The 21560-nt window shown below is 52.8% G+C and overlaps 2 protein-coding genes and 1 long non-coding RNA gene across 6 annotated transcripts; 2 read left to right on the top strand and 1 right to left on the bottom strand.

Moving 5' to 3' along the window:
- Positions 1-820: 820 nt before the first annotated feature.
- On the bottom strand, positions 821-15791 carry Ccdc201 (coiled-coil domain containing 201). Of its 4 annotated transcripts, XM_087196106.1 has the most exons (5): positions 15305-15791; positions 13042-13148; positions 5109-5573; positions 3858-4068; positions 821-1695 (listed from the first exon to the last, which is right to left on the bottom strand). In XM_087196106.1, the coding sequence occupies exons 3-4, from the start codon at positions 5505-5507 to the stop codon at positions 3925-3927; spliced, it is 543 nt and encodes a 180-aa protein (XP_087052232.1). In that variant the 5' UTR covers positions 5508-5573; positions 13042-13148; positions 15305-15791; the 3' UTR covers positions 821-1695; positions 3858-3924. The 4 variants fall into 4 exon arrangements, with proteins under 4 accessions (XP_087052232.1, XP_012925863.2, XP_004839941.2 ...); XM_013070409.3 differs by lacking the exon at positions 15305-15791 and having other exon boundaries at positions 821-1614; positions 13042-13958; XM_004839884.3 differs by lacking the exon at positions 15305-15791 and having other exon boundaries at positions 13042-13955.
- LOC110348200 (uncharacterized) lies at positions 9679-12215 on the top strand. The gene is made up of 3 exons (XR_002393214.2): positions 9679-10069; positions 11532-11635; positions 12015-12215. It is a non-coding gene; the product is annotated as an uncharacterized LOC110348200 (long non-coding RNA).
- A 1498-nt stretch (positions 15792-17289) lies between the features above and the next one.
- On the top strand, positions 17290-21560 carry Igfbp1 (insulin like growth factor binding protein 1). Its single transcript, XM_004839882.4, has 4 exons — positions 17290-17883; positions 19155-19339; positions 20096-20224; positions 20896-21560. The coding sequence occupies exons 1-4, from the start codon at positions 17517-17519 to the stop codon at positions 21025-21027; spliced, it is 813 nt and encodes a 270-aa protein (XP_004839939.1). The 5' UTR covers positions 17290-17516; the 3' UTR covers positions 21028-21560.

Below are 21560 nucleotides of genomic sequence, written 5' to 3'. Positions count from 1 at the left end.
GTTATTTTCTTTCAAAAAGTTTGAAAAGATCACTCGATCCAAAATTAACTGAATGACGAGGGATCATTCTGTGGCTGTTGTTGAGCAGTGTCAAATTGTTGTCCCATGTATGTTGTCATCAGGTTCCCCAGAGGAATGGGAATGGAGGGTGAGTGTGTGCACTGGTGTGCACTGGTGTGTGCTGGGGGTAGAAACAGGGAAACCAGGGAGGAGCTGATGCTGCAGAGCAAGTCCAAGGCTGGAGGCAGACTTTCCTCTTTGTCTGGGGAGAGCTTAGTCTTTTTAAGACCTTCAACTAATTGGACAAGGCCCACCCACATTGTGGAGGGGCATCTACTTTATTCAAAGTCCTCTGATAATTAATCTCATTTACATCTAGAAACTAACTTCCCAGCATCACTGGGACTGGGTTTGATCAGACAGCTGGGAACCATGGCCCGTCCAAGCAGACCCATGACAGTCACAGATGTGATGTCGTTTTTCCTCTTTAACTAAAGACTGCCTCTTTACTTTCAAATAAAACCAATTCCTAGTAAAGAGTTTAAAAAAGTTATCATGGAAGGAATATCTCAATAAGTTAAAAAAATCAAAGAGCATATACAGAGAGAAAAAATATATAAACCAACCAGAAAACACGTGGACAAGCAGAGAATTATTAATGAAATGAATGCAAATTAGAAACAATGACATCCACATTCACCTTCCAGCTTGGCTAATGTTCTTAAAAGACAGTATGCTCGCACTGGCAAAGCCACAGTGAGCTCACACGTGCTCACAGGGATTTATGGCCCTCCTGACAAAACTTCACAGGAACTCCACATAGTAATAACAGCTTTTAATATAGAAGAATAATCCCTAGTTCTCTACAGATGAATCCTAGATGTGAATACTTATTTTGTACAAGGGTTTTTAGCATTTTATGATGAAAAGTTGGGAATTAGACTTAAGATGCCCCCCAAAATGCCATGGCCCCAGTTAGAACCCGAGGTGGGAAGGGACTTCACTCCTGGGCGGGCCATGAACCCAGTTAGGGCACTGCACCTCTCAGGAGTTCTGGGAGCAGAGAACTTCTCTGGCTGGAGGCAGAAGGAGAAGCCGGAAAAATTCCAAGGATGGGAGGTTTTGGGCGGCCATCGGCAGCTTGAAGACAGGCAGCCACGTGAGTAGGAACACAGGCCCTTTAGGGTCTGGGAACAGAACTGTGCCCCGACAGCCGGTGGGGGGAGCAGAACCACCCCACAGAACCACTTTCTGCCAAGCTGCATGAACCTAGAGGGGATTCCTGCCCAGACTCTCCAGGTATGAAGCCACCTGATCTCACCTGGACATCCAGGCAGAGCCCAGGGGCAGCAGGTAACGCAGGGGTGGCCATCTGCGGCACCGAGTTTGTGATCGCTTGTTATGGAGCCACAGAGAAAAATGCAACAGAAATCCATGCGCTCAGCTAACAGGAAGTGGTGTCTTCCAGAAAACAAATACACAGACTATCGTGTGCCCTCGGGTGGCAGAGTAAATCCATGTCACTGGTGGACCACCCGGTAGAGCATAGCAGTGCCACACACACCAGCTGTCTGCACCCAACTGGGCAGGGGCGGTGGCTGGGCCCGGCAGCAGCTGCAAATATGATGTTCAGGTGTCAGTAAAGGTTAGAGGAGCAGCTTCTCAGAGTTCCCGGAATTTTCAGTTGGAGGAAAACTACCGAGAAAAAGAAGGCATTTCATACATTTCCTTTCCTCATATGGTTTTATGGCTGCAAACTGTAGGGTTCTGCACATACTGTGAGCTTTGAGGGAATCATTTTTGTGCCACAGAATGGTGCAGGTTACACCTGTGCTTATATCTAAGTGTGCCTCTCCCAAGCACCATCCTTCCCAGCTGATCCCGAGTCTTGCTGCTTCTCTAACCCCAGCAGGCCTCACCCACACCCTGTGTGCCTGGTCTGGGAACGCCTGCTCCCTGTTCCCAGCCTCTCACAGACACCTGCCCTCCAGAAGGTCTCAGAAAGACTAAAGGGGACTGCGTTCCACGCGTGGCTGGGCACTTGGGTGGTAGCACCCCTTCCTTCTGCACGTGGCTTCCTGGCATCTTCTTGTGGGCAGAGAATACACATGATTACCCATCTCATCTGTGCAATACTCCAGAGAGCTGCATCTGAATCATCGCCCTCATGGGACAGCAAATGGACCCAAGTGGATAAACACGCAATAACCCTAGAAAATGAAGTATAAACCTCTAGGAGATCATGGGCCACACAGGTCTTCCAAGTGCTCCACTCTTTCAAGAACACATTTCCGCAAATTCCTGCTTGGACCCATTCTGAAATTCAATCTCACTCTTTGAAAAACAAGAAGAAAAACAGAATCCACTCCACTACATGTCGGAATCAATTTGCATTATGTGAAGACTTAAAACAGTTCACGGGAAAACAATTTGTTTTTAGTACTAAAAGTCAGAAGGAATAGCCCTGAAGTCTTGATTGCTGTGTTATGCAGTTCCAGGCAATTTTTCTGCTTTGTATTTTTACATCTTATTTGAAACAGTAAAGTTCTATCACTTTTATATATCTGACATTTTACAACCTGATAATTAGAAAAAAGAAAAAAGCGAGCAGTCCGAGTAGGTGGAACTAGCTCAGGAAACTTGCTAATGTTTAGATGTACAACACAGCCGATGAGTTTTTGTTCCCTATAAAGGACATTGGATGAATCTGAAGTCACCGCCCAGTGGCAGCTGTCAGTGAGGGCCTTGTCCCTTTGAGAGGCATCTCCTCATCCTTTCTCTGCTGGAACTGTCCAGCGCATCCTGGATCTGAATTACTTCCCACCTACCTGGTGACAGAGTTAAAACTTTCCCCCATCCGTTCAGACCCGGCATCCTGGACCTCCCATGTCCTTAGCATCTATCATGTTCTGGTTTTTGACCCAGTCCAAGGTCTCACTTTTAGAGCAACCCCTTCCAATGCCACAACAGCAATGACTGTGTGTCCCCTTGCCTGAGGAGGCCCAGCCCACCTGCCACGGACACACAGAGGGGCCGGGCAGGAGGCTGTGAGGACTACACGGGAAAGGTAAGCATACCTGTTTTTAGCAAGAAAAGAGCAATCCTTTTTTGATGCAGTGTGGGCTGTGGACATTTCCAAGAATACAATCTAGCTCCGGATTTAAGTGACCGTGACACATCTACCAAGGTGGCCCGAGAGGCCTGCACCGTACGTGATTTGAGGCTGGTCTCGTACTGAGCCAAAGACCCTCGGCTGGCTCATCTCTTCCTTGCTGTATGGTCTGGGGTGACAGATCCACCCCTTGGGGAGGCCCTGACACTAAGCAGGGGCACAGCACCCCAGGCAACCGCAGGAGATCAAACTCCTGTAGTGCCTGCGGATTCCAGCGCTTTTGGGTGAGTCGGGTCCCAGGGAACCCAGAGAGCCCACCAGAACCAGCTTGGAAACTGTCTCCCCACCTGGGCCCCACTTCGAACCCTTGGAGCCCATTTCTTTCTGCACGCCCTCCTTCCACCCTCTGCCTGGCCTGGTCTGCGCAGGCAGGCACCGGGAGGTTTCTTTGCCATAACCACCTCCTGCCTGCTCCCAGGTCTGATGAAATCAGCCCAGAGCAGCCGAGGACCTGACACCCCCGCCGCAGAGCAGAGGGAGCTGGACCCACAGCCACCCTCACAGGGGCCATGGCTCTTCGTTGCCTTGGGACAGGTTTTTGTGGGTCAGACAAGCAGAGCGGTGTCCCCGTGACCAGCCCAGATGGTGGAGGGCAAGGGCTCAGGGAGGCCCTCGGGCTGTTCCCAGTCACACAACATGAAGAAATGGCCTCTTTGAATCAGGGACTCTGTCCCCAGTTCCTCACCTCAGGCACAAGATCCACTCCCACTGCACCCACAAGGGGCCACAGCGGGAGGGCGTGGACCGTGAAGTCAGCCCGAGGTGGTGGGCTCCTGGATCTCGACTTGGATCATGCCGATGTCAGGTGCCCCCTCATCCTGGATGGTGAGCTCATGATGGACAGCTGCCTCTATGTCCTGCAGCAGGCGGGCCTCCCACTGTCTCACCCGCAGCATCTGGTTAGGAGAGGGGCCTCAGTTATTCTCCAGCACTGTCACCGGAGACAAGGTTGTGCACTGCACAATGTACTTACACAAAGAGGGGTCCACTGGGCCTGGCAGCCACACTCAGGCCAGGGACATCAGCCAGCCCAGCCTGGTCCCCTCCTGATCTCTAAATGCAGGGGCTGCACACTCTCAGGAGGGGCCCAGCTTGCTGGTCAGGTGAGGGGACAAGGCAGGCATCCCCGGGGTGCCCTTCTCAGGAAGCCCCTGCAACATGTGGGCAGTGGGGGGGGATAAACCCACAAAAGGGGCGAGGAGGCAGGGACCCCCAGAACAGGGTGACCCTAAGTCAGGGCCCACTGGAGGGAGGCAGGGGAGACGTGAGAGACAATTCCCAGGGCTCCCAGCAGTGCCCCCTATGCCACCCTGGCACAGCCGAGCCAGCTGTCTGCTGCTGAAGGTCTCCAAGCTCTGTCACCAGGAGCTGGGGTTCAGAGGAACAGCTGGGCCCTGGGAGGGGCTGTCACACATTCCTAGTGGACCAGTCCACTTCCTGCTGGTGCCCACTGGGTGGTGTCCTCCTGTTCCCTGAACGTAAGGGCTCTGGGGGACAGCACCCCCTCCCCAGCTGCTGCCCCGCTGCCTGATCCACTGTGGGGGCGTAGGAAGCTTATGTGGGAGGGTGAGAGGTGCCTGGGAAGGGTCAAGGCCCTGTTGGCCAGGCCCTGGGAACCCAGGACAGCCCTGGAGCAGTCTGCAGTGGCTTTCCCCTCACTGATGCCACCAGCCACTTGGCTACAGACCCAGAGCTGGAGAGGTGGCTCCTGTGTCCCTGCAAGATGGGGTCCAAGGACAGAGAGCAGGCAGAGCCCCCACTGGGGAGTCACAACTGAGCAACACTGGTTGCAGGGTCCCCTGGGAGCAGAGCGCTGTCTGGGCACAGGAAGGCTGGTAGCCTCAGTGACCTCCCGTGCAGAGTGGTGCTGAACAGGCCACAGTAGGGGGGGCCACACAAGTGCTCCAGGGATGGGAAGGGACAGGGTAAGACTTACCACAGCTGCCCACTCCTTCGGGTCCCGTCTCTTCTTTCTGGCAGTGTTTGGGACCCCAGGCAGACCTGGGCTGCGTGGCCAGCTCTTTGCTTGCGGGTCCTCTGCCTTCTCCTGCGGCCTGGCCAGTGAGGCTGGCACTGGCAGGTCATCCTCCAGAACCGAGGCCTCTGAGCAGGGCCCTGACTGCTCACTAGGGCCTTCCTCCAAGGCGTAGATGGTCGAAAGCCTCCTCTTCCTGAAGGTGGCCCCAGGGCTGAGCCCTCCTGGGTGGGATACCAGGTCCTGTGCAGAGCGTGCAGATGTCAGGGACTCTTGAAGGTGGGAGGCCTGGCCTCGAGGCCTCGGGCTCCAATGCAGGGCTGTCTCCTTGCCCTCAGGGGTGCTGTGCCTGGTGGGCATCTTCCAGGGTGGCCTCCCTGCCACTCGAGGGGTGCTCTCATCCTCAGAGGAGCTCGGCCCAGGGTGCTGAAAAGGAAAACACAGATCCAGCCTTGGAGGGTTTCAGGACAGACACTGACCCCAGCAGGGCACACTCTCACTGGAGCATGACCGGCCTGGAGGACAGAGCCAGATGGTGTCCCCAGCCTCTGACTCACTGGGGGATATCGTCATCCCAGGACGAGGCATGGGGAAACAGCAACAAATTGTCCAATCATTTCAAAATGCAAACTCGCAATACAAAATCCAAAATGTTCACAAACACCGCAGCTCTCCATGCACGAGCAGGTGCAGCACACTGGGCAGGAGGCGCTGGGCAGTACCCTACCCCCCATCACCTTGGCCAACTTGTCCCTCTGATACGAAGTTTGAGCCAGTTCAGCCCAGTGCTTGCCTCTCTCAGACACGGACACGTGACACGCTCGGTCCCCACGGTGGCGGCGTCTGCCAAGCACGGCTCTGACCCATTACAGAGCAGGAATGTTTGAGACAGAAAACTGCCTGTGCCGAGCATGGAGTCTGTTTTTCCTTTTCATTTCTTCCCTCACAACAGGATGATAACTATTTCCATACCTCAGTAGGGATGAGGAGACACATGGCTGTACAGTTTTCCATGTCACTGGCTTTTGAACAAAACATGTGCACTATGTACAACAGAATATTCGGACCCGGTATATTCAGATCGCAGATGAACCGACTCATGGGTTGAATTTCCACAAAGACTTTGGAATGAGGCCCTGAGGGAAGGGATTCTGGAAACAGTCTAGGGAGGTGTTCAAAGGGACATCTGAGGTCTATGTCACGGATTCCCGGCAGCAGTCTTACAAGGTAAGGGTGATCATTCCGCCACCAGGGTGACTTTAAAACTGGCAGCTGAGTGGCCTGAGGTGGGGGAGCAGTACTGGTGAGGCGTGGCTGCAGCTGGGGGGACCAAGGCTCACGCTCCTCCTCAGCACCAAACATCTGCACAGATGTAGATTCACACGCCGAGCCCCCCGAGGTGTGCTCAGAAAGTGAGGGAGTGTCCTTGACCGCACGCAGGGTATGTTTCATGTATTGTTTCCTTTAGTAGAACCTTAGGATGGGGTTCACATCACCTCAAGATGACCTTCGGGATGAGTTTCATGCCAGACCATGAGTCATGGCTACTATTGCTCCTCAACCCCATGGATGACGGAGGAGAGTTCTCACTGCTCTCCGTTCTCATCAGGATTTGGTATGGTCAGTCTGTACTTTCTTCAATTTTAGTTTTCTAATGGGTGAGTGATGTATCTCATTTGCATAGTGGTTTTAATATGCATTCCCACAATGAGTAAGGAAGTTGAACATCTTTTTACATGCTTATCTACCATCTGAATGTCTTCTTTGATAAATTAGGAACTGAAGGCCAAAAACATTCCATGTCAGTAAAGGTAAGTGGGGTGAACTCACCTATTAAAGGACTTTCAGATTGGATTAGAAAGCAAAACCTGCCTAAAGAGCTTTGGAAAGTTTCAAAGTAGGCTAGGCAAAGATAAGAGGTGGGAAGCACAAATGAAAAAAGGTAGACTTCAATATTTATATTGGAAAAGATTGGATTGATGGCAAAATACATTAAGCAAGGCCAGAAACAAAAGCTTGATGTAAAAACAATGAAAATGCATAGTTTTGTGATTATTTTTGTACCAGATAATAAAGGCCATCAACATCCATAGAGCAAAATACTAGGGAAAACAGACATAAAGTAGTAATTGAAGGCAATTCGTCTGTTTTAGCCCATGCTAGGTCAAAGGGAAAAAGAAATGATAATCATGGCGTTGAAGATGACCTTTTTACCTGGAGGGTCACCAGCACTCATAAAGGAGATTTGAAGGTCATCTATTCCAGGGATCAAGATTTCAGAGTAAAGGAAAGGGGTTGAGGAGAAAGAAAAGGGCTCTTATAAAAAACAATCTGAAGGTAAATGCATTTGCTCATTGAGGGAGCTGCTGTTAAATAGGCTCTTCCTAAGAGTGAGCTCCGAAAGATTAGAGATGAAACAAGTTAGTATCCAGAACAATGCTCTAGATGTAAGCATGAAAGCATCACATGGGGAAAGAGTCATCTCAGATGAATAGGGAAGAGAGGGTTTTTTTTTCTCTTTTATCACCCATTCTTCTGCTTGGTTGACCACTTGGAAAAAAATACAATGACAGTAAGGCCAAATCCCTCTCTCACGCCTTGCACTAAAGCAATTATAAAGGACTGAAGATTATACTCTTAAAAGTTCATAAATTAACAGGGAAAAAACTTTAAAAATACAAAACAAAGGGGTAGGGATTTAGCTCAGTGGTTCCACTGCCTGCCTTGCAAGCGCAAGGACCCAAGTTCGATCCTCAGTACCAAACCAAACAAAACAAAACAAAGTTGGGTTCTTATACCATTCACTAAAATAAATTCCAAATGGATTAAAGACTTTAATGTAAAAAAGCTATCTAAGTACTGGGGGGGAAATATGGGTGGATTATTCTGTAAAGTTGCCCTAAATAAGACTTTCCTAGGACTAACACCATAGAAGCCATAAAAGAGAATTAAACTAAATATAATTTTTTAAAAATTTCTGAAAAACAAAATTAAAAATAAAAGGCAAATCACAGTTCCTATACAAAATAACCAAGGATGACTCTTCCTATTTAGAAAAGCACAGTAAGTAGCCTACTGAATAAAGCACAAGGTTTTCCAACAGTTCCTAGAAACTGGGCCTCCACCACACACATATTCAGCTGCATTCTGGGTAACAGAAGTACAGATGAGGATGAAATCAAAGCAGCACTTCCTTTCATCTACGAGAGTGACAAATATCTCCATCTATGTGAGCTTTAGATCAGGTGCGGAGCACCCTGGGGCTTGTCTTTGGAAGGGAGCTTGGTAGCATTCAGATAAAGGCAGGCTGTTGCTAGACATTTGTTCTCCAGAGGGGTCCATGGGCAAAATGATGCATGTGCAGGTGGTCACAGCATCACTTGGCAGAAGACTAAAAACAATTCCAGTTTTTGTCCTTGTGAACCAGTTGGACAAATTATTATCCATTTATGCATCTGTAAAAAGAATGCAAGTGCTTTTTCTACACTAATTAGAAAGTCTCTATGTTTGGGGTAGTCTTTCATGGAAACTGAGGGAAAAGATGACTCTAAATAGGCTCTAGAAATAGCTAAAATTAACATTTACTTATGGTGGAGAAGGGATGGGTAGAGAATAGCAGAAGTCACTTTTTATGCCTTGCAGCCTTTGAAGCCACAAGGATGCAGTACTCATTTACAAGAGAAAAATGAAACAAAACAGAACAGAAGAAAAGAACAACAACCACCCCTGGGATGGTCTGAGATGCAGCGCTGGCCAAAGGGGAGCCCAGGCCAGGGCTGGGGGCTGCGGAGCATGCGGAGTGCAGTCTAGGCCGGACAGGGTTTGCTGCAGGGTTGCTGCCTGATTCCGCTGGGTCAGCGCTTCATTCTACATCCACAGCAGAGAGCTTATGAATTTTGGTCTCCTCCTGGCCTTCCCCCGCGGCTGAGGATCTTATCGCACAGACATCTGAGCCACATGGGCCAGGGCGGGGGAAGGACAAATGCCCAGTCTCCAACAGGTTCGGTGGCACCAGGTATCCCGACCACCCAGGGTGCGCCCAGGCCTCGCGCAGAGCCAGGCCGGAAGACTCGGGCCTGGAGGCCCGGCTGGGCCATGGAGGCGGGGGAGAGGGGTGGCGGTCCCTGCAACAGAGGGGGTCCCGCCTGCCCCGTGCCCGAGCAGCCAGGCCGCACCCCGGGCGCCTGATCCCCACCACCCCACCGCGCGGCTGACCGCAGCCCCCGGTGTTGCCTGCGCCCCCGGCCGCCCTGTGCCACCCACCTGCGCGCCTGGCTCCATCTCCGCCCCGGCAGTTGCAGTTGCAGCGCGTGGCCCGGGAGCCTCGGGAGACACGGCGGGGCGCCACCCTATGAGGCCCACGCGGCTGCGCGGGCGGGTTTCGTGGCTCTGATGCCCCGCACCTGGCCGATTCCTCCTCCGTGCACCTGCGCAACCCGAGGCCTTGGGTGGTCAAGACCACGGGCTCTGGGGCCAGGCCCCGCGTAGGGCACCGCCTGCGGGCCAAGCGCCGATTGTGCCATCACAGTGGCATACAGGGAGGGACCGTCAGCCCGACCCACCCAGCTGGGACCAGGGCTTCCGCGTCCTGCAAGCCCAGGGCCACACGGGCCCACCCCAAAGTCCGTGCTGCTAAGGAGCCTGCGGTTCCTTGGGTGGTTCTCAAACTTGAGCTGCTTGGAACCCAGGGGTACACCGGTCGGGCCTGGTTCCTGACCCAGCGAAGGTCTGAGGGCGGGGGCTGGGCTTCCTACCGCCTCCAGGGGGCGCTCTGAGGCAGGTCCTCTTCAGTACCACCGAGTGCTGTAACTCAGTCCGTGCTAACCTGAGCTAGCGCTGATCTAATGAATCAGCATCTCCCAACACACCTGTGCGTTAGGGTGCAGCGAGCACCGTCAGGACGCCAGGAGCACCTGGCAATGGTGAGGAAGCTCCGGATAGCGTATTGAGGCAACTTCATTCTTTTTGGGGAGCGAAGGAGGCGGGGGGGAGGTCTGTTTGATTTTTTTAAAAATAAAAAAAATTTTTTTGGTACTGGGGATTGAACTCAGGACGTTGCACTTGCAAGGCAGGCGCCAGAACCACTGAGCTATATCCCCAGCTCCTGTTATTTATCTTTTATCTTGCTCTTTAATTTATTGGTACTTTGGGTTTCTCAGAGAAATCGTGATATTTAAGCTGTGCTCCTGATTTATTTCACTTAACATTACGGTCTCAAGGTGCAGCCATTTTCCTATGAATGACTCAAATCTATCCTTCTTTACGGCAGAGTAGTACTTCACTGTTATAAATGTTTGCAATACTCTATGAATACATTCAGCATGGGGAGTTGGTACATATATCATTTAAACATTTAAAACATCTACATAAAGACCAAATATGATTAATAATAAGCTAGCAACAATAAGAAGGAGCTACCTAGGATAGTTTACACTTAACCCCAGCATGCTGAGAACATGGGTAGAGAGCCCATTTCAATGAGGAGAAGCTGGAGTCCACAGAATGGGTGCATTGCTGGGGTCACTTGGTAGAATTTTGCAGAACTAAGATGAGAATCTGGTCTGTCTTATCTGACTTTACGTGCTCTGTATGCTTGTTAATCTATAGCTTTTTAAACACAGTATTTTTCTAAGTTGCCTTGTGATGTTGGCAGGCTGTCTCCTTCCTTGTAAGGTGAGGCAGCATGGGAGGGGCTTCCAGCTGTGAAACATCTGCAGATCTAGGAACCTGAGCCGGGGGAGTGTGGCTGCAGAGAAATGGCACTGACTCAGCCTCCAGGACTGTGGGCAGGTGTGAGCTCAGCCTGCGTGGCAGGCACTCACCTATACCCTCGAGTCTCCATGTTGTGTCCACTGGTGGCAGAAGCTGAGCATCCTGAGTAGTGAGGTCATCCTGAGGCTTCATAGAGCACGGAGTGGGGTGGTCAGAGATCAGGTGGCTCTGTGGGACCAGGCCTTCCTGTCAAGGTGCCACAGACCACAGCAGCAGGGTATACCTGGGTAGGTGTAAGGGCTGGATATATGGTGGCCAGCAAGGGCCACTCTTCCACCCTGCTGATGGTATTTTCAAAATCATACACACTGTGCACACATATACAAACAAATGGTTAGCACAGCATGGCGGTGCACACCTGCCACCTCAGCACTCTGGGAGGCTGAGGCAGGAGGATTGAAAGTTTGAGTACAGCTTGGACAACTTCTTGAGACTCTGTCTCAAAATTTTAAAAGTATTTTTTTTAAAAGGCTGGTGGTGTAGCTCATTGAAAAGGCCCTGGGTTCAATCCCTAGTACCACCACCACCACCAGAAAAAGTAAACAGTATTACCATGATATGCAGGAGACAAGATGATGGGTGAATTTAATATCGCTTAATTTTCTCTCACAGTTTTCTAAAAAGGACACCTCAGGAGTGTGTGCAATCACTCTGTGGACAGGTTCTGGATTGCCTCTGCAGCCCCTGCTGTCTGAGCCTTTGCAGCCCAGCCAAAGGTAAGTGTGTGTCACCAGCATTTGTCACCCACGCCCTGGTGTCCCGACCTGGGCATCTGTGCTTTGCAGGGGACAGAGACTTGGCATGGGAAGGAGGGTCCTGGGAAACCGGCTGGGAGCCTGGGTGACCAGTGAGGTCAGGGGCAGGAGAGAGGGCAGAGAAGGGCGGAGAGCCCTGGGTGGCCTGCAGAGTCTCCTAGGGGACAGAGAAGCTGCAGCGACCTTGGCTGAGCACAGGGCCAAGGCCAAGAAAGGACACGGTAGCTCTGATGACTGTCCCACCTCCCAGGGAGGAGCTCTGACCTCTCACAGTCTATGTTTTACACGGGATTGATTGATATCGTAACTACTCCACACATCCTATTCCATCTGCCAACAGGGAAACCGAGGCACAGAGCTGTTGTCCAAGGTCGCAGTGCTGCTAAGGACCCGATGTGGGCCGTCCCTGGTGTCCCACACTCGGCATGTCTCTCAGCACACCAGGCCACCCCAGGTCCCTTTGATCCTCTGCTCTCTGGGGTCCCCTGGCCTCTTGGCTCCACACGCACGCTGTTGGGAAGATGTTTCTGTTGTTCATAAATGAGGTAACTGGGAATGAGCGGCACATCTCTTCAGTCACACTAGCCTGGCATAGTGTCACCTGTAATGCTCTCCACCATCCGCGCTACCCCACCAAGTGCAGGGCCCCCGGGGCTTGACGGGGCTCCAGCAGTGGTGGCCACACCCGCAGCCCGAGTTCCGAGCTCCCTGACTGAGCAGCCTTTCCGCAGGACGCAGCAAGGGAGTGTGCTGCCCCTGCCGCCTGGCTTTACTAATGCACGTGGGACCAGAAGGTGGCTTCATCACCAGTCCCGAGGTGGAAAGCCTGGTCTCCCCACAGCGCCCTGGACATCGCCCTGGGCACATTCTGTGTTTAGAAGCCGGGCTTGTCCATGTGACAGAGTGGGTGACTTTCAGTTAGCCGGGGCGTAGGTGTGAGCTATTTTTTCCAACCCTGCTTTTGGTGTCCTTCATCCACTGGGGAGATAAGGACAGCGTGCGGGGCCTTTGCACAGATTTACATCATCCCCGTGTTGATCAGGGAACGCGGGCAAGACAGCTTTTTGTGTTTTTCCCAGGTTAAAAACAATTTCCTTTCTGAAATGCCCCTGGCACTTTCCCCTTTGAAGGTTGGACTTTGCCCTTGACTCTTGCTTTGCTTTCAGAGCACGGATTGCCCAACTTTGCGCCGAGGAAGGGTAAGCAGCGCAGGGCACAGAGGCGGAATCGGGAACTGGGTGACGGAAGGCCTCGTGAGGTTTCATCATCCCGGGATCAAGGCTCACATTCGCCCAGGCCTCACTCATGCCAAGAGCACACCTTACAGGCTGGAAACCAAGGCCCCCGAGGTCACGGGGTGCACGCACCTGGGGAGCCGGCTGAGGACTCAGGTGGTCTTGCTCCAGGGCGGTGTGACTTCCCCTCCAGGGCTGACCGAAGCCTCCAAGTTGAACTTGCAATGCGCAGATACTTTCTAATTTCCAGAGGAAAAGGCAGGGTGGTAAGAATGCCCAGCACAAGCTTGGCCCGGATAGGGGCATGGCCGGGTCACGGGCACCCCCTGCCGCTCACGTGGGACCCCCACCAAGTGTGTCCCTTGCTTCTCCAGTGACAGTGGCGCCTGTGGAGCTCAGGAGTCAGATAGGGTGCAGGTGGCGGCTGCCCCCCAGTCCCTGGCCTGAGCCTCTTTTAGTCCAGTTGACAAAACACGAATTCTGCGTCATCGTCAGCTTCCTGTGCGTGGTCCTCCCCGGGCCCTGCAGCCGCCTGTCAACGCTGCCTTCCAAAATGAGCCCCGTTGGCCTGGCGCAGGCGGAAAGCTCCAGCCCTAGGCCCTACCTGGCCTGGTCTTGGGCCCTGGCTGACCACAGCTCAGCTTGGTTGGAAGTGCACACAGTAAGTGCTTCCGGGGTGCTGGCTGCCCGCTCCCCACACCCCAGCTCCACATCCAGGTCCTCTGGGCTCTTGGACTCAACAGTGATTGTGGGACAGCCACCGTGCTCCATGCATGGGCGGGGCTGAGGGGCTACTGTGCCTGCCCTGCCCAATCCCGGGGGACACACGCAGGCGGCCTGGGTTTCTCTACCACCTCTGCATCCTTCAGGGAGCACAGGGCTTCCTAGGTCCAACTGACATCCCCAGGAGGGGGCGTTTCAGGCCGGTCCCTGGGGTGCAGCCAGGAAGCTAAGGCTGAGCATGGAATGGCCCTCAGCTCTGGGCTCTCAGAGACACCCCAACTTCCCATGGGCCACGCAGGCACACACCACCTAGCCCGACCCAGGCTCCTCGCCCAAGTCCCTCTGGCCGTCTTGCCCTGGCTCCCCACCCTCCCACCTCGGTCCTCCTGCCAGCCACCCTGTCCTTTGCTGGGCAGAGGAGCCCCTGCCTCCAGGACTATGGTGCCAGGATGTGGGGCGCTCTTCCTTCCCCACATACCTTGCGGGGACCTCCTGGCTGGAGGAGCCCCTGCCCTAGGGACCCCGAGGCACCGGGGCTTGGCTCTGCTAGGCATGCTGGGAGGCCCTCTGGGACCCCAGCCCCCCACCTCGTGTCCCGCCCCCACTGAGAGGAGGGCACCCTCCCGCCACAAGTGCCCCGCGGAGCCAGGCACGGAAGAGCCACTGTCCTGCCACCTTCGGCCTCAGGGAAGAGACTTCTGGGGTGGGTGGAAGAGACTGAGTGGGCACGGGCAGTGGAATTCGTGCTGGAGATGGCAAGGCCAAGGCGGGTGGCGTTCAGGTGGGGAAGCGAACTGAAGTTTGGGGCCAGGACTAGGCTTAGGTGAGGGAGGCCTCTGAGTCACAGAGAGCCGGCCTGCCAGGGGAGGGCTGTCACCCGCGCAGGCCTGGAGGAAGGGGCCTGGTACCGTTTGTTTGGCAGAGGGAGTGAAAGCAGAATTGGGTCTCTGGGTTTGCTGGCTGTTTGGTCTGCCATTGCTATGAGCCAAGTGATGGAAATATTTGGGATCTGATTGTGGTGGGAGGATCTACTACATGCAGGGTGATCTCAGCGAGGGAGGGCAGGCTGGGCACAGGGCAAATGCGCAACAGGGTGTACTGTCCAGGCCCAGGCAGACCGCCTGGCACACACAACATGGGCCCCAATTATTTGCCAGCAGATTTTCTCTTTCGTATGTTTCATCAAGAAAACATTTCAAGTGTGGATAGTGATTGCAAGTTGAGGAAGCCAAAGAGAAAACAAAATTCAGAGCAAAAATTCTGCCTCCGGAAATTAAATTATTTAGGGATAGATATCAAAACTATTCACTTCAAATATGATTTTAAATGTAAGTTTAAAAAACATGTCAATTTAAACTGGGTGTGGTGGTGCATGTCTGTAATCCCAGCACTTGGGAGGCTGAGGCAGGAGGATTGCTGAGTTCAAGGCCAGCCTGGGCTACATAGTAAGTTCATGGCCAGCCTGGACTACAGAGCGAGACCCTATCTCAAGAGAAAGAAAGAAAGAAAGAAAGAAAGAAAGAAAGAAAAAGAAAGAAAGATCAATTTAAAACAAAGGATGATAAAGAAAATTTAAAATCAGTAGTCAATTCCATAACCAGATACTGAATGCTGCTCTGTAAAAAATAGCAACAAACACAATCATGAACTTTCAACAGTTGTTTTTGCCTACCTTATTCTGGCTGTTGGTAGAGTGGCTGCTACTTATTGAGACTCTTCAGGTAGAACAAAAGCTAGCATGGCAAAATGAAGTTTCCTCCGGTATCAGGGGACCAGGGACATGCTGGGACAGGGAGCAGTCAGTTAATTTCAGTTTGATGATTATTTAGATGGATCATACACCAGAAGAATGAAGTACCCGGTACAAATCCAGAAGTTTAAAAAAGGTTACTGCGGGCCCGGCATGGTGGTGCACACCTGTAATTCTAGCAGTCTGGAAGGCTGAGGCAGGAGGCCTGCAAATTCAAACTCAGCCTGGGGAACTTAGTAACTCAGCAAGACCCTGTCTCAGAATAAGAAAGAAAGAAAAAGAAAGAAAGAAAGAAAGAGAAAGAAAGAAAGAGAAAGAAAGGAAGGAAGGGAGAAAGAAAGAGAAAGAAAGAAAGAGAAAGGAAGGGAGAAAGAAAGAAAGAAAGAAAGAAAGAAAGAGAGAGAGAGAAAGAGAAAGGGGGCTGGGGATGTAGCCCAGTGCAATGCCTTGGCTTCCATCCCTAGTAATAGAGAGAGAAAGAAACCAATTTGCCCCTTAGGCGTGAAGGTTGCACCCTCTCGCATGGCTGAGTAGGCATTCTATCAGCTTCTTCTATGTTCTTCTCGTGACACTGGACCCTCTGAGAATCACAGTTCCTTTTATTATACACAACCATACTGTATGCTGGGCCTTCCTGTTTTTACTCAGTCTGGAGATTTTTACTTAATTTGAATAACTCCTTAGCCCTGAGCTTTTCCTCTAGCAGATGGTACTGAGCTGCTCTTTCTCATCAGGAGCCCAGTATTTGGCCCTGGGCATCCGGGGCACTGCAGGCCAAGCTGCAGAGCAGAGGTGTTGAGTACCTCTCTTCACACACACACAGGCTGTCCCCCGAGGTGTCTCATCATCTGTGGGGAGCAGAACTGGGGCTGGTGCACAACACTTTCCTGTACCCCACAACTCTCCTGTGTGATGCCTGCTGTGTACATCGCAGCAGCCCCAGGAAGCAGGGATGGGACGACTCCCTCCAGCCTTCCAGGGTGAACCAAGACAGACCTCGAGGGGGCGGATGCTGGTGACTGCTGGGTGCAAACCCTGTGTGATGGGATTCTCCACAGCCCTGATGTCCCCCAGCCCCTTCCCCTGCAGCACCTCTTCAGTCCCCAGCTCTGCTGGCGGCAGGGTACAGGAGTGCGAGTGACTGTCTAGGATGTGCCATGACAGTTGTGACTTCAAACCTGTGACCTCCCTCCTCTGGCCCCAGTGTCAGCCTGTGTAAAGTGAGGGGCTGGACAGGGGGTCTCCAACCCCTCTTAGACCTGAAATACTGCTTGGGGAGCTTGGGGGGCTGGTCTGAGCCTGCACCTGGACCTGGAGACAAAGATGGGGCCAGGGGGATGGAGCTGGGGCCACTGGCCTGGAGCACCTCACCTCCCCTGTCCTGGTGTCCCTCCGGGGGCTCCTGAGCCCTTGCGATGGGGCATTTCTGATTTTCTTTAAAGGCTTCTGTTTTTCTTGTGACTCAGAATGCTGGGGACGTAGGCATTTTATCTAAAGAGAAAGCCTTTGTATTCAGTTACTGATAAAGTTTTGACCTCAGTCAGAATGTTCAGGCGGCCTGGGGTCTGGACCTGCCAAGCCTCGGAACCGTCCCATCTCGTCTTGGACATGCTGACTACTGGCCCTGAGCCCTGGGGCTTGGTTTCCCCATGTGAAAACCACCAGTCTCTGGGCCTTCGGAGCTGGGGTGTGGGGCAAGGCCAGCCAGGCTTCCTGTGCCCTTGCGACAACAAGCGTCATCCCCACCTGGTTGCCAGCCTGTCCTTAGAAGTGGACTTTAGCTCTGGCCTGAACCTGTAGCAGCAGGACAAACAGAGCCTGAAACCTGAACCGTGCACCCTCCTCCCGCCCACGGTTTGCCCTGAGTGCACAGCAAAACAAACTTATTTTGAACACTGGGCTCAGAGCACGGCGCACTGACAATCATTAACTGCGGGTCCCCGGGGCACGGGCTTCATAAGGAGCTGGCTACACCTGGTAGGCATTGTCTGCAGCCTCACACCGAACAGCCAGCATCGGACACCAAGCTCAGCTGCCTGTCTGAGAGCAGCCACCTCCTCGCCTTTGCCGCCTGCACCCAGCACTGGCGACTGTCCAGTGAGCGCCATCCACTGCCCACCACCCTCGCCCAGTGATGCCCGAAGTCCCAGCTGCTGGCCCTGGGTTGCTCCTGCTCCTTCTGGCCATCCAGGTTGCTGTGGTAGCCAGTGAGCCCCAGCCCTGGCACTGCGCACCCTGCTCTGCTGAACGCCTGGCGCTCTGCCCGCCAGTGCCTGCCTCATGCCCAGAGATCTCCCGGCCCGCAGGCTGTGGGTGCTGCCTGGCATGTGCCCTGCCACTTGGCGCTTCCTGCGGTGTAGCCACTGCACGCTGTGCCCAGGGGCTCAGCTGCCGTGCACTGCCAGGGGAGCCCAGGCCCTTGCATGCCCTCACCCGTGGCCAGGGTGCCTGTGTGCTGGAACCCGCTGTGCCCACCTTGGAGGCTGTATTCAGTGCCGAAGGTAAGACCAACCCCACCCCTGGGCCCAGCGCTTGCAGCCAGAGATGCGGGGTAGAGAGGCGCTTAAGTCCCCCCGGTGGGAGGTGACAGCAGAGAGAAGAGAGGGTGGAGGTGGACACAGCCTGGGGGAGAGCTGGGGAGAGCGCCCAGCCTGGCACCGGCCCAGTGATTGCTAGAGACCCAGACAGTGAAGGTGGGCTGCTGGCCCTGGGCACACCTCAAGGCCTCTCCTTGCCCTGGCAGGCTGGAAAGTTCCTTCGGAAGGGTTAGGGTGGGAACCCCCTCCTGCGGCCCGCGGGAGGTGTTCGGAATGTCCTTTGTGATATACATCCTGTGACTATGCTGGGTGCCTCCCAGATGTTTACAGAACATAATGTGAAAATTTAGGCTAAAAACTTCACTTCCATTCATTGCCATAGACAAACAATGTTTGATGTGTACGTTGCCTCCTGAGAACGCCACAATCAGGTTACTTCCTGAATTTAAGCCATGGTTTGTTTGTAGTAGGAAGCTTGGGAAATGCCTCTTCCTCCGTTCCAGTGTGTATCGCCTCATCAGGGCCCGTGGCATGTCCTGTGGGAGGCCCTGAGGGTCTCGTGGTTCCAAACCCTGATAGGGATCGGCCTGTGAGCACAGGACGCTTCCCAGGGGACCAGCTTTTCCTGTAGATCCTTCCTCCAGCAGAGTAAATGAAATGGTCTCAAGGGTCCACAGGAGAGGTGATTGCCCTGGGGTGGGGGTGGGACCCTACCACTCACACCTGGACTCTGCCTGCCGGGTGGCTGTCACCTCCCTGTCTTTGGGGGCTTGCAGAGAAGTCACGGGGTATGTGGGCAGGCAGGTCCCCCAGAAGAGAAGAGGATAGGGATATGGGTCGGGTGAGGGGTGCTCTAGATTCCTCTTCTGATGACCCTGCTGCCCAATCCTGGGGTGTTAGTGAGGTCCCATTTTACAGACAAGAATGCTGAGGCTGAGGCTCCCCCTACGAACGGGCTCCGGAATCAGCACCCAAGCCCTGATCTCAGCAGATGAGCACATTGCTCCCTCCCCTGTACTTTAGAAGCAGAACCACAGGCCACCCTGGCTGCACCCTGAAACTTGCTATCTTTCCAGAGTAGAATTAATACAGCTGTTGGGTCTGGTCTTCTCGGAAACCGTCAGCCAGATTGGGGTTAGCCCGACCAGCCTGGTGTCCCAGCCTGGTTCTGAGCGGTGAGAGGGACGAGGCGGGTGCATCTGCCGGCTTAGGGGTCTGCGGTGCTTCCCTTTCAGAGGCCGAGGCCCGCCTTGTCCCCAAGCGCGAGGGCCCTGAGAGTGGGGAGATGACGGAGAAGCAGCTGCTGGAGAGTTTCCACCTGATGGCCCCCTCCGGGGAAGACCTGCCCATCCTCTGGAATGCCATCAGCACCTACAACAGCATGCAGGCCCGAGACGTCACAGACATCAAGAAATGGAAGGTGAGCTTGGCGAGCGGGGTCCTGACATGAATCTCCAGGACCTTTAGTTCCCCAAGCTCCCAACATTCACTGCCTCCCGCTTTAGCGTCTGGTTTCCATTCTACCACTGGAGGGCGACAGAGAACTAGAGTTGGCGAGGTGTGATTTATTTTGATGAGGAAAAGAAAGCAAGGAAAAGAATCCCCTGCGCAAAGAGGCACACCCAGGAAAGCTAAAGAAGCTTAGTTAGGAGCATTAGAATTTCATCTGGACTGAGCACAAATGTAGGAGACTCGATTCTTTCTCGGGTTATCTGGATGAAGGCCTCGCGCCTCCCTTGAGTTGGAGTATGTGAAAGTAACTTGTCGCCTGCAGAGGAGAACGTTCCAATCTGGACATCTGTGCTGCTGAAGTCCCCGCTCAGGAAGTTGTGCCCGCTTGCCCCCGATGGCAGGTGTCTCAATTTTTCAGCAGGCAGCGGGGTGAGAGTGGGATGGGAAGAATGTTGTGGCTTTTGTTGACCAGGCTCTGGCCTGGGGACACTTTTGCTTAGGAAATGTGCAGAGGGAGAGAATGAGGCTCCCATCTCATCCTAACAGCGCAAGACAGTGACCAGCCCCTGTCACTCGCGGGGGACAGATGACACTTGACACTTGAGGTCGGTCCTAGTTCCATGCCAGGTGCCCCTGTGCATACAAAACCTTCCTTCTCAGTCACCCTCTAGGCTGATGATTCACTTTCTCTTCCGTCCACCCTAATGTCAAGTGTTTCTTCTAGGAGCCGTGCCAGAGAGAACTCTACAGGGTCCTGGAGCAATTAGCCCATGCTCAACAGAAGGCAGGGGAAGAAATCTACAAATTTTACCTGCCAAACTGCAACAGGAATGGATTCTATCACAGCAGACAGGTAGGTGGCCTTGCAAATGGGCCTTCTCATGGGATAGGCATGGTTACCCACATCCTGCTAACCCCCACCCCGTCTTTCATGGCAGAGAATGTCCAGTCCTAAATGTACACCCAACTGTTCTCATGAAACCAGATCCCCCTGTGCGGGGACCACAAAAAGCTCGACCCAAGACAGCCCGATGGGCAGCTTCATATTCAGTGCCGGGCCTGCCTCCCTGGGGCCGAGGCTGTCCAGAGATCTCAGGAGTAGGGGCTCAGGCCCCCACCCCATTAATCCAATTTGGGAGAGCAAGGGTCTCTTTGCACATCTCTTACTACAAGAAAAGGCAGTAGCATTTTTGTGACTCGTCAAAGAAAAAACAAGAATGAACTAGCCCAGGATTTAACTTTGAGGAGCCTTTCGGACCCAGAGAAGCCTAGACCCTGAGGATTTTATTGGGGGAAACTGAGGTCTGGGCACCACTTTACCACCGATGGGGACAGTGGTTTACACTCAGGGTCCTGCAGCAGACAGCTACCACACGCCGTACCACTGCACACGGCCATGGGCCACTCGCTTGCTGTCTCCACTTCATGATGGGGACCAGAGGGTGTTGGGGTCGCTGACTCCCAGCCCTCACCACAGCTGCAGCTTCCTCCTCTGCTGCTTTGACCATGGTCCTCTCTTCACAGTGTGAGACGTCCCTGGATGGAGAAGCAGGGCTGTGCTGGTGCGTCTACCCCTGGAGTGGGGAGAAGATCCCTGGCTCTCTGGAGACCCGAGGGGACCCCAACTGCCAGCAGTATTTTACTGTACCAAACTGAACATGATGCACTGTATGTTCTTTCACATGAAATATTTAAGTATATAGTATATTTATACTCTAGATCACACACATTTTTATATATGCGCATATGTATATATACAGGAACTAGTTTTTATACTCCACACATGACTTGATATATAAAACTGGTTTATATTTATTCACTGTAAGTTTATTTTTTTCTAACTTGTGCTATAGTAATTTATACACCACAAAACACTTTTTATCACCTTATGTGTAAATACTTGTAAACTCTTTATGTTTTTCAAGAGTACAGATTGATACTGCCCAGAAAATGCACAAGGAAATGTAAGGCAGTGATTTTTCAAGAGATTTCAGGGGCAATGAATCTATATTTAAGAATGATTTACTCTGGAAATTGGCAGGGAAAGTTAAAAAGTTAAAATGTTGCTTATGTAATCAGTGCTAGCTGAAGCTATGTAAATTGCCACATGAGACACATTGTTAGACACAACACAGTCTAGTGGAAACATTTGGAATAAACACTGCCAGGTGGCCATTGATTGAAATGTA

This window comes from Heterocephalus glaber, unplaced genomic scaffold, assembly GCF_053883595.1.
Source record: "Heterocephalus glaber isolate CG9 unplaced genomic scaffold, H.glaber_assembly_v1.0 deba00001610, whole genome shotgun sequence".
Classification (NCBI taxonomy): domain Eukaryota; kingdom Metazoa; phylum Chordata; class Mammalia; order Rodentia; family Bathyergidae; genus Heterocephalus; species Heterocephalus glaber.
The sequence above is the reverse complement of the archived record's forward strand: the minus strand, read 5'-3'. Positions and strand labels throughout refer to the sequence as shown.

Bases quoted from the DNA above. Each gene is read 5' to 3' on its own strand.
- Igfbp1 (XM_004839882.4), top strand. From the start codon at position 17,517: ATGCCCGAAGTCCCAGCTGCTGGCCCTGGGTTGCTCCTGCTCCTTCTG. The intron at 17,884-19,154 runs GTAAGACCAACC...CTTCCCTTTCAG, and splicing joins GGCTGTATTCAGTGCCGAAG to AGGCCGAGGCCCGCCTTGTC. The intron at 20,225-20,895 runs GTAGGTGGCCTT...CTCTCTTCACAG, and splicing joins GATTCTATCACAGCAGACAG to TGTGAGACGTCCCTGGATGG.
- Ccdc201 (XM_013070409.3), bottom strand. From the start codon at position 13,215: ATGCCCCTATCCGGGCCAAGCTTGTGCTGGGCATTCTTACCACCCTGC. The intron at 5,574-13,041 runs GTGCGTGCACCC...TTTCCTTTTCAG, and splicing joins GTCCTCAGCCGGCTCCCCAG to CACCCTGGGCCGAGCTCCTC. The intron at 4,069-5,108 runs GTAAGTCTTACC...TCTCCTAACCAG, and splicing joins CGAAGGAGTGGGCAGCTGTG to ATGCTGCGGGTGAGACAGTG.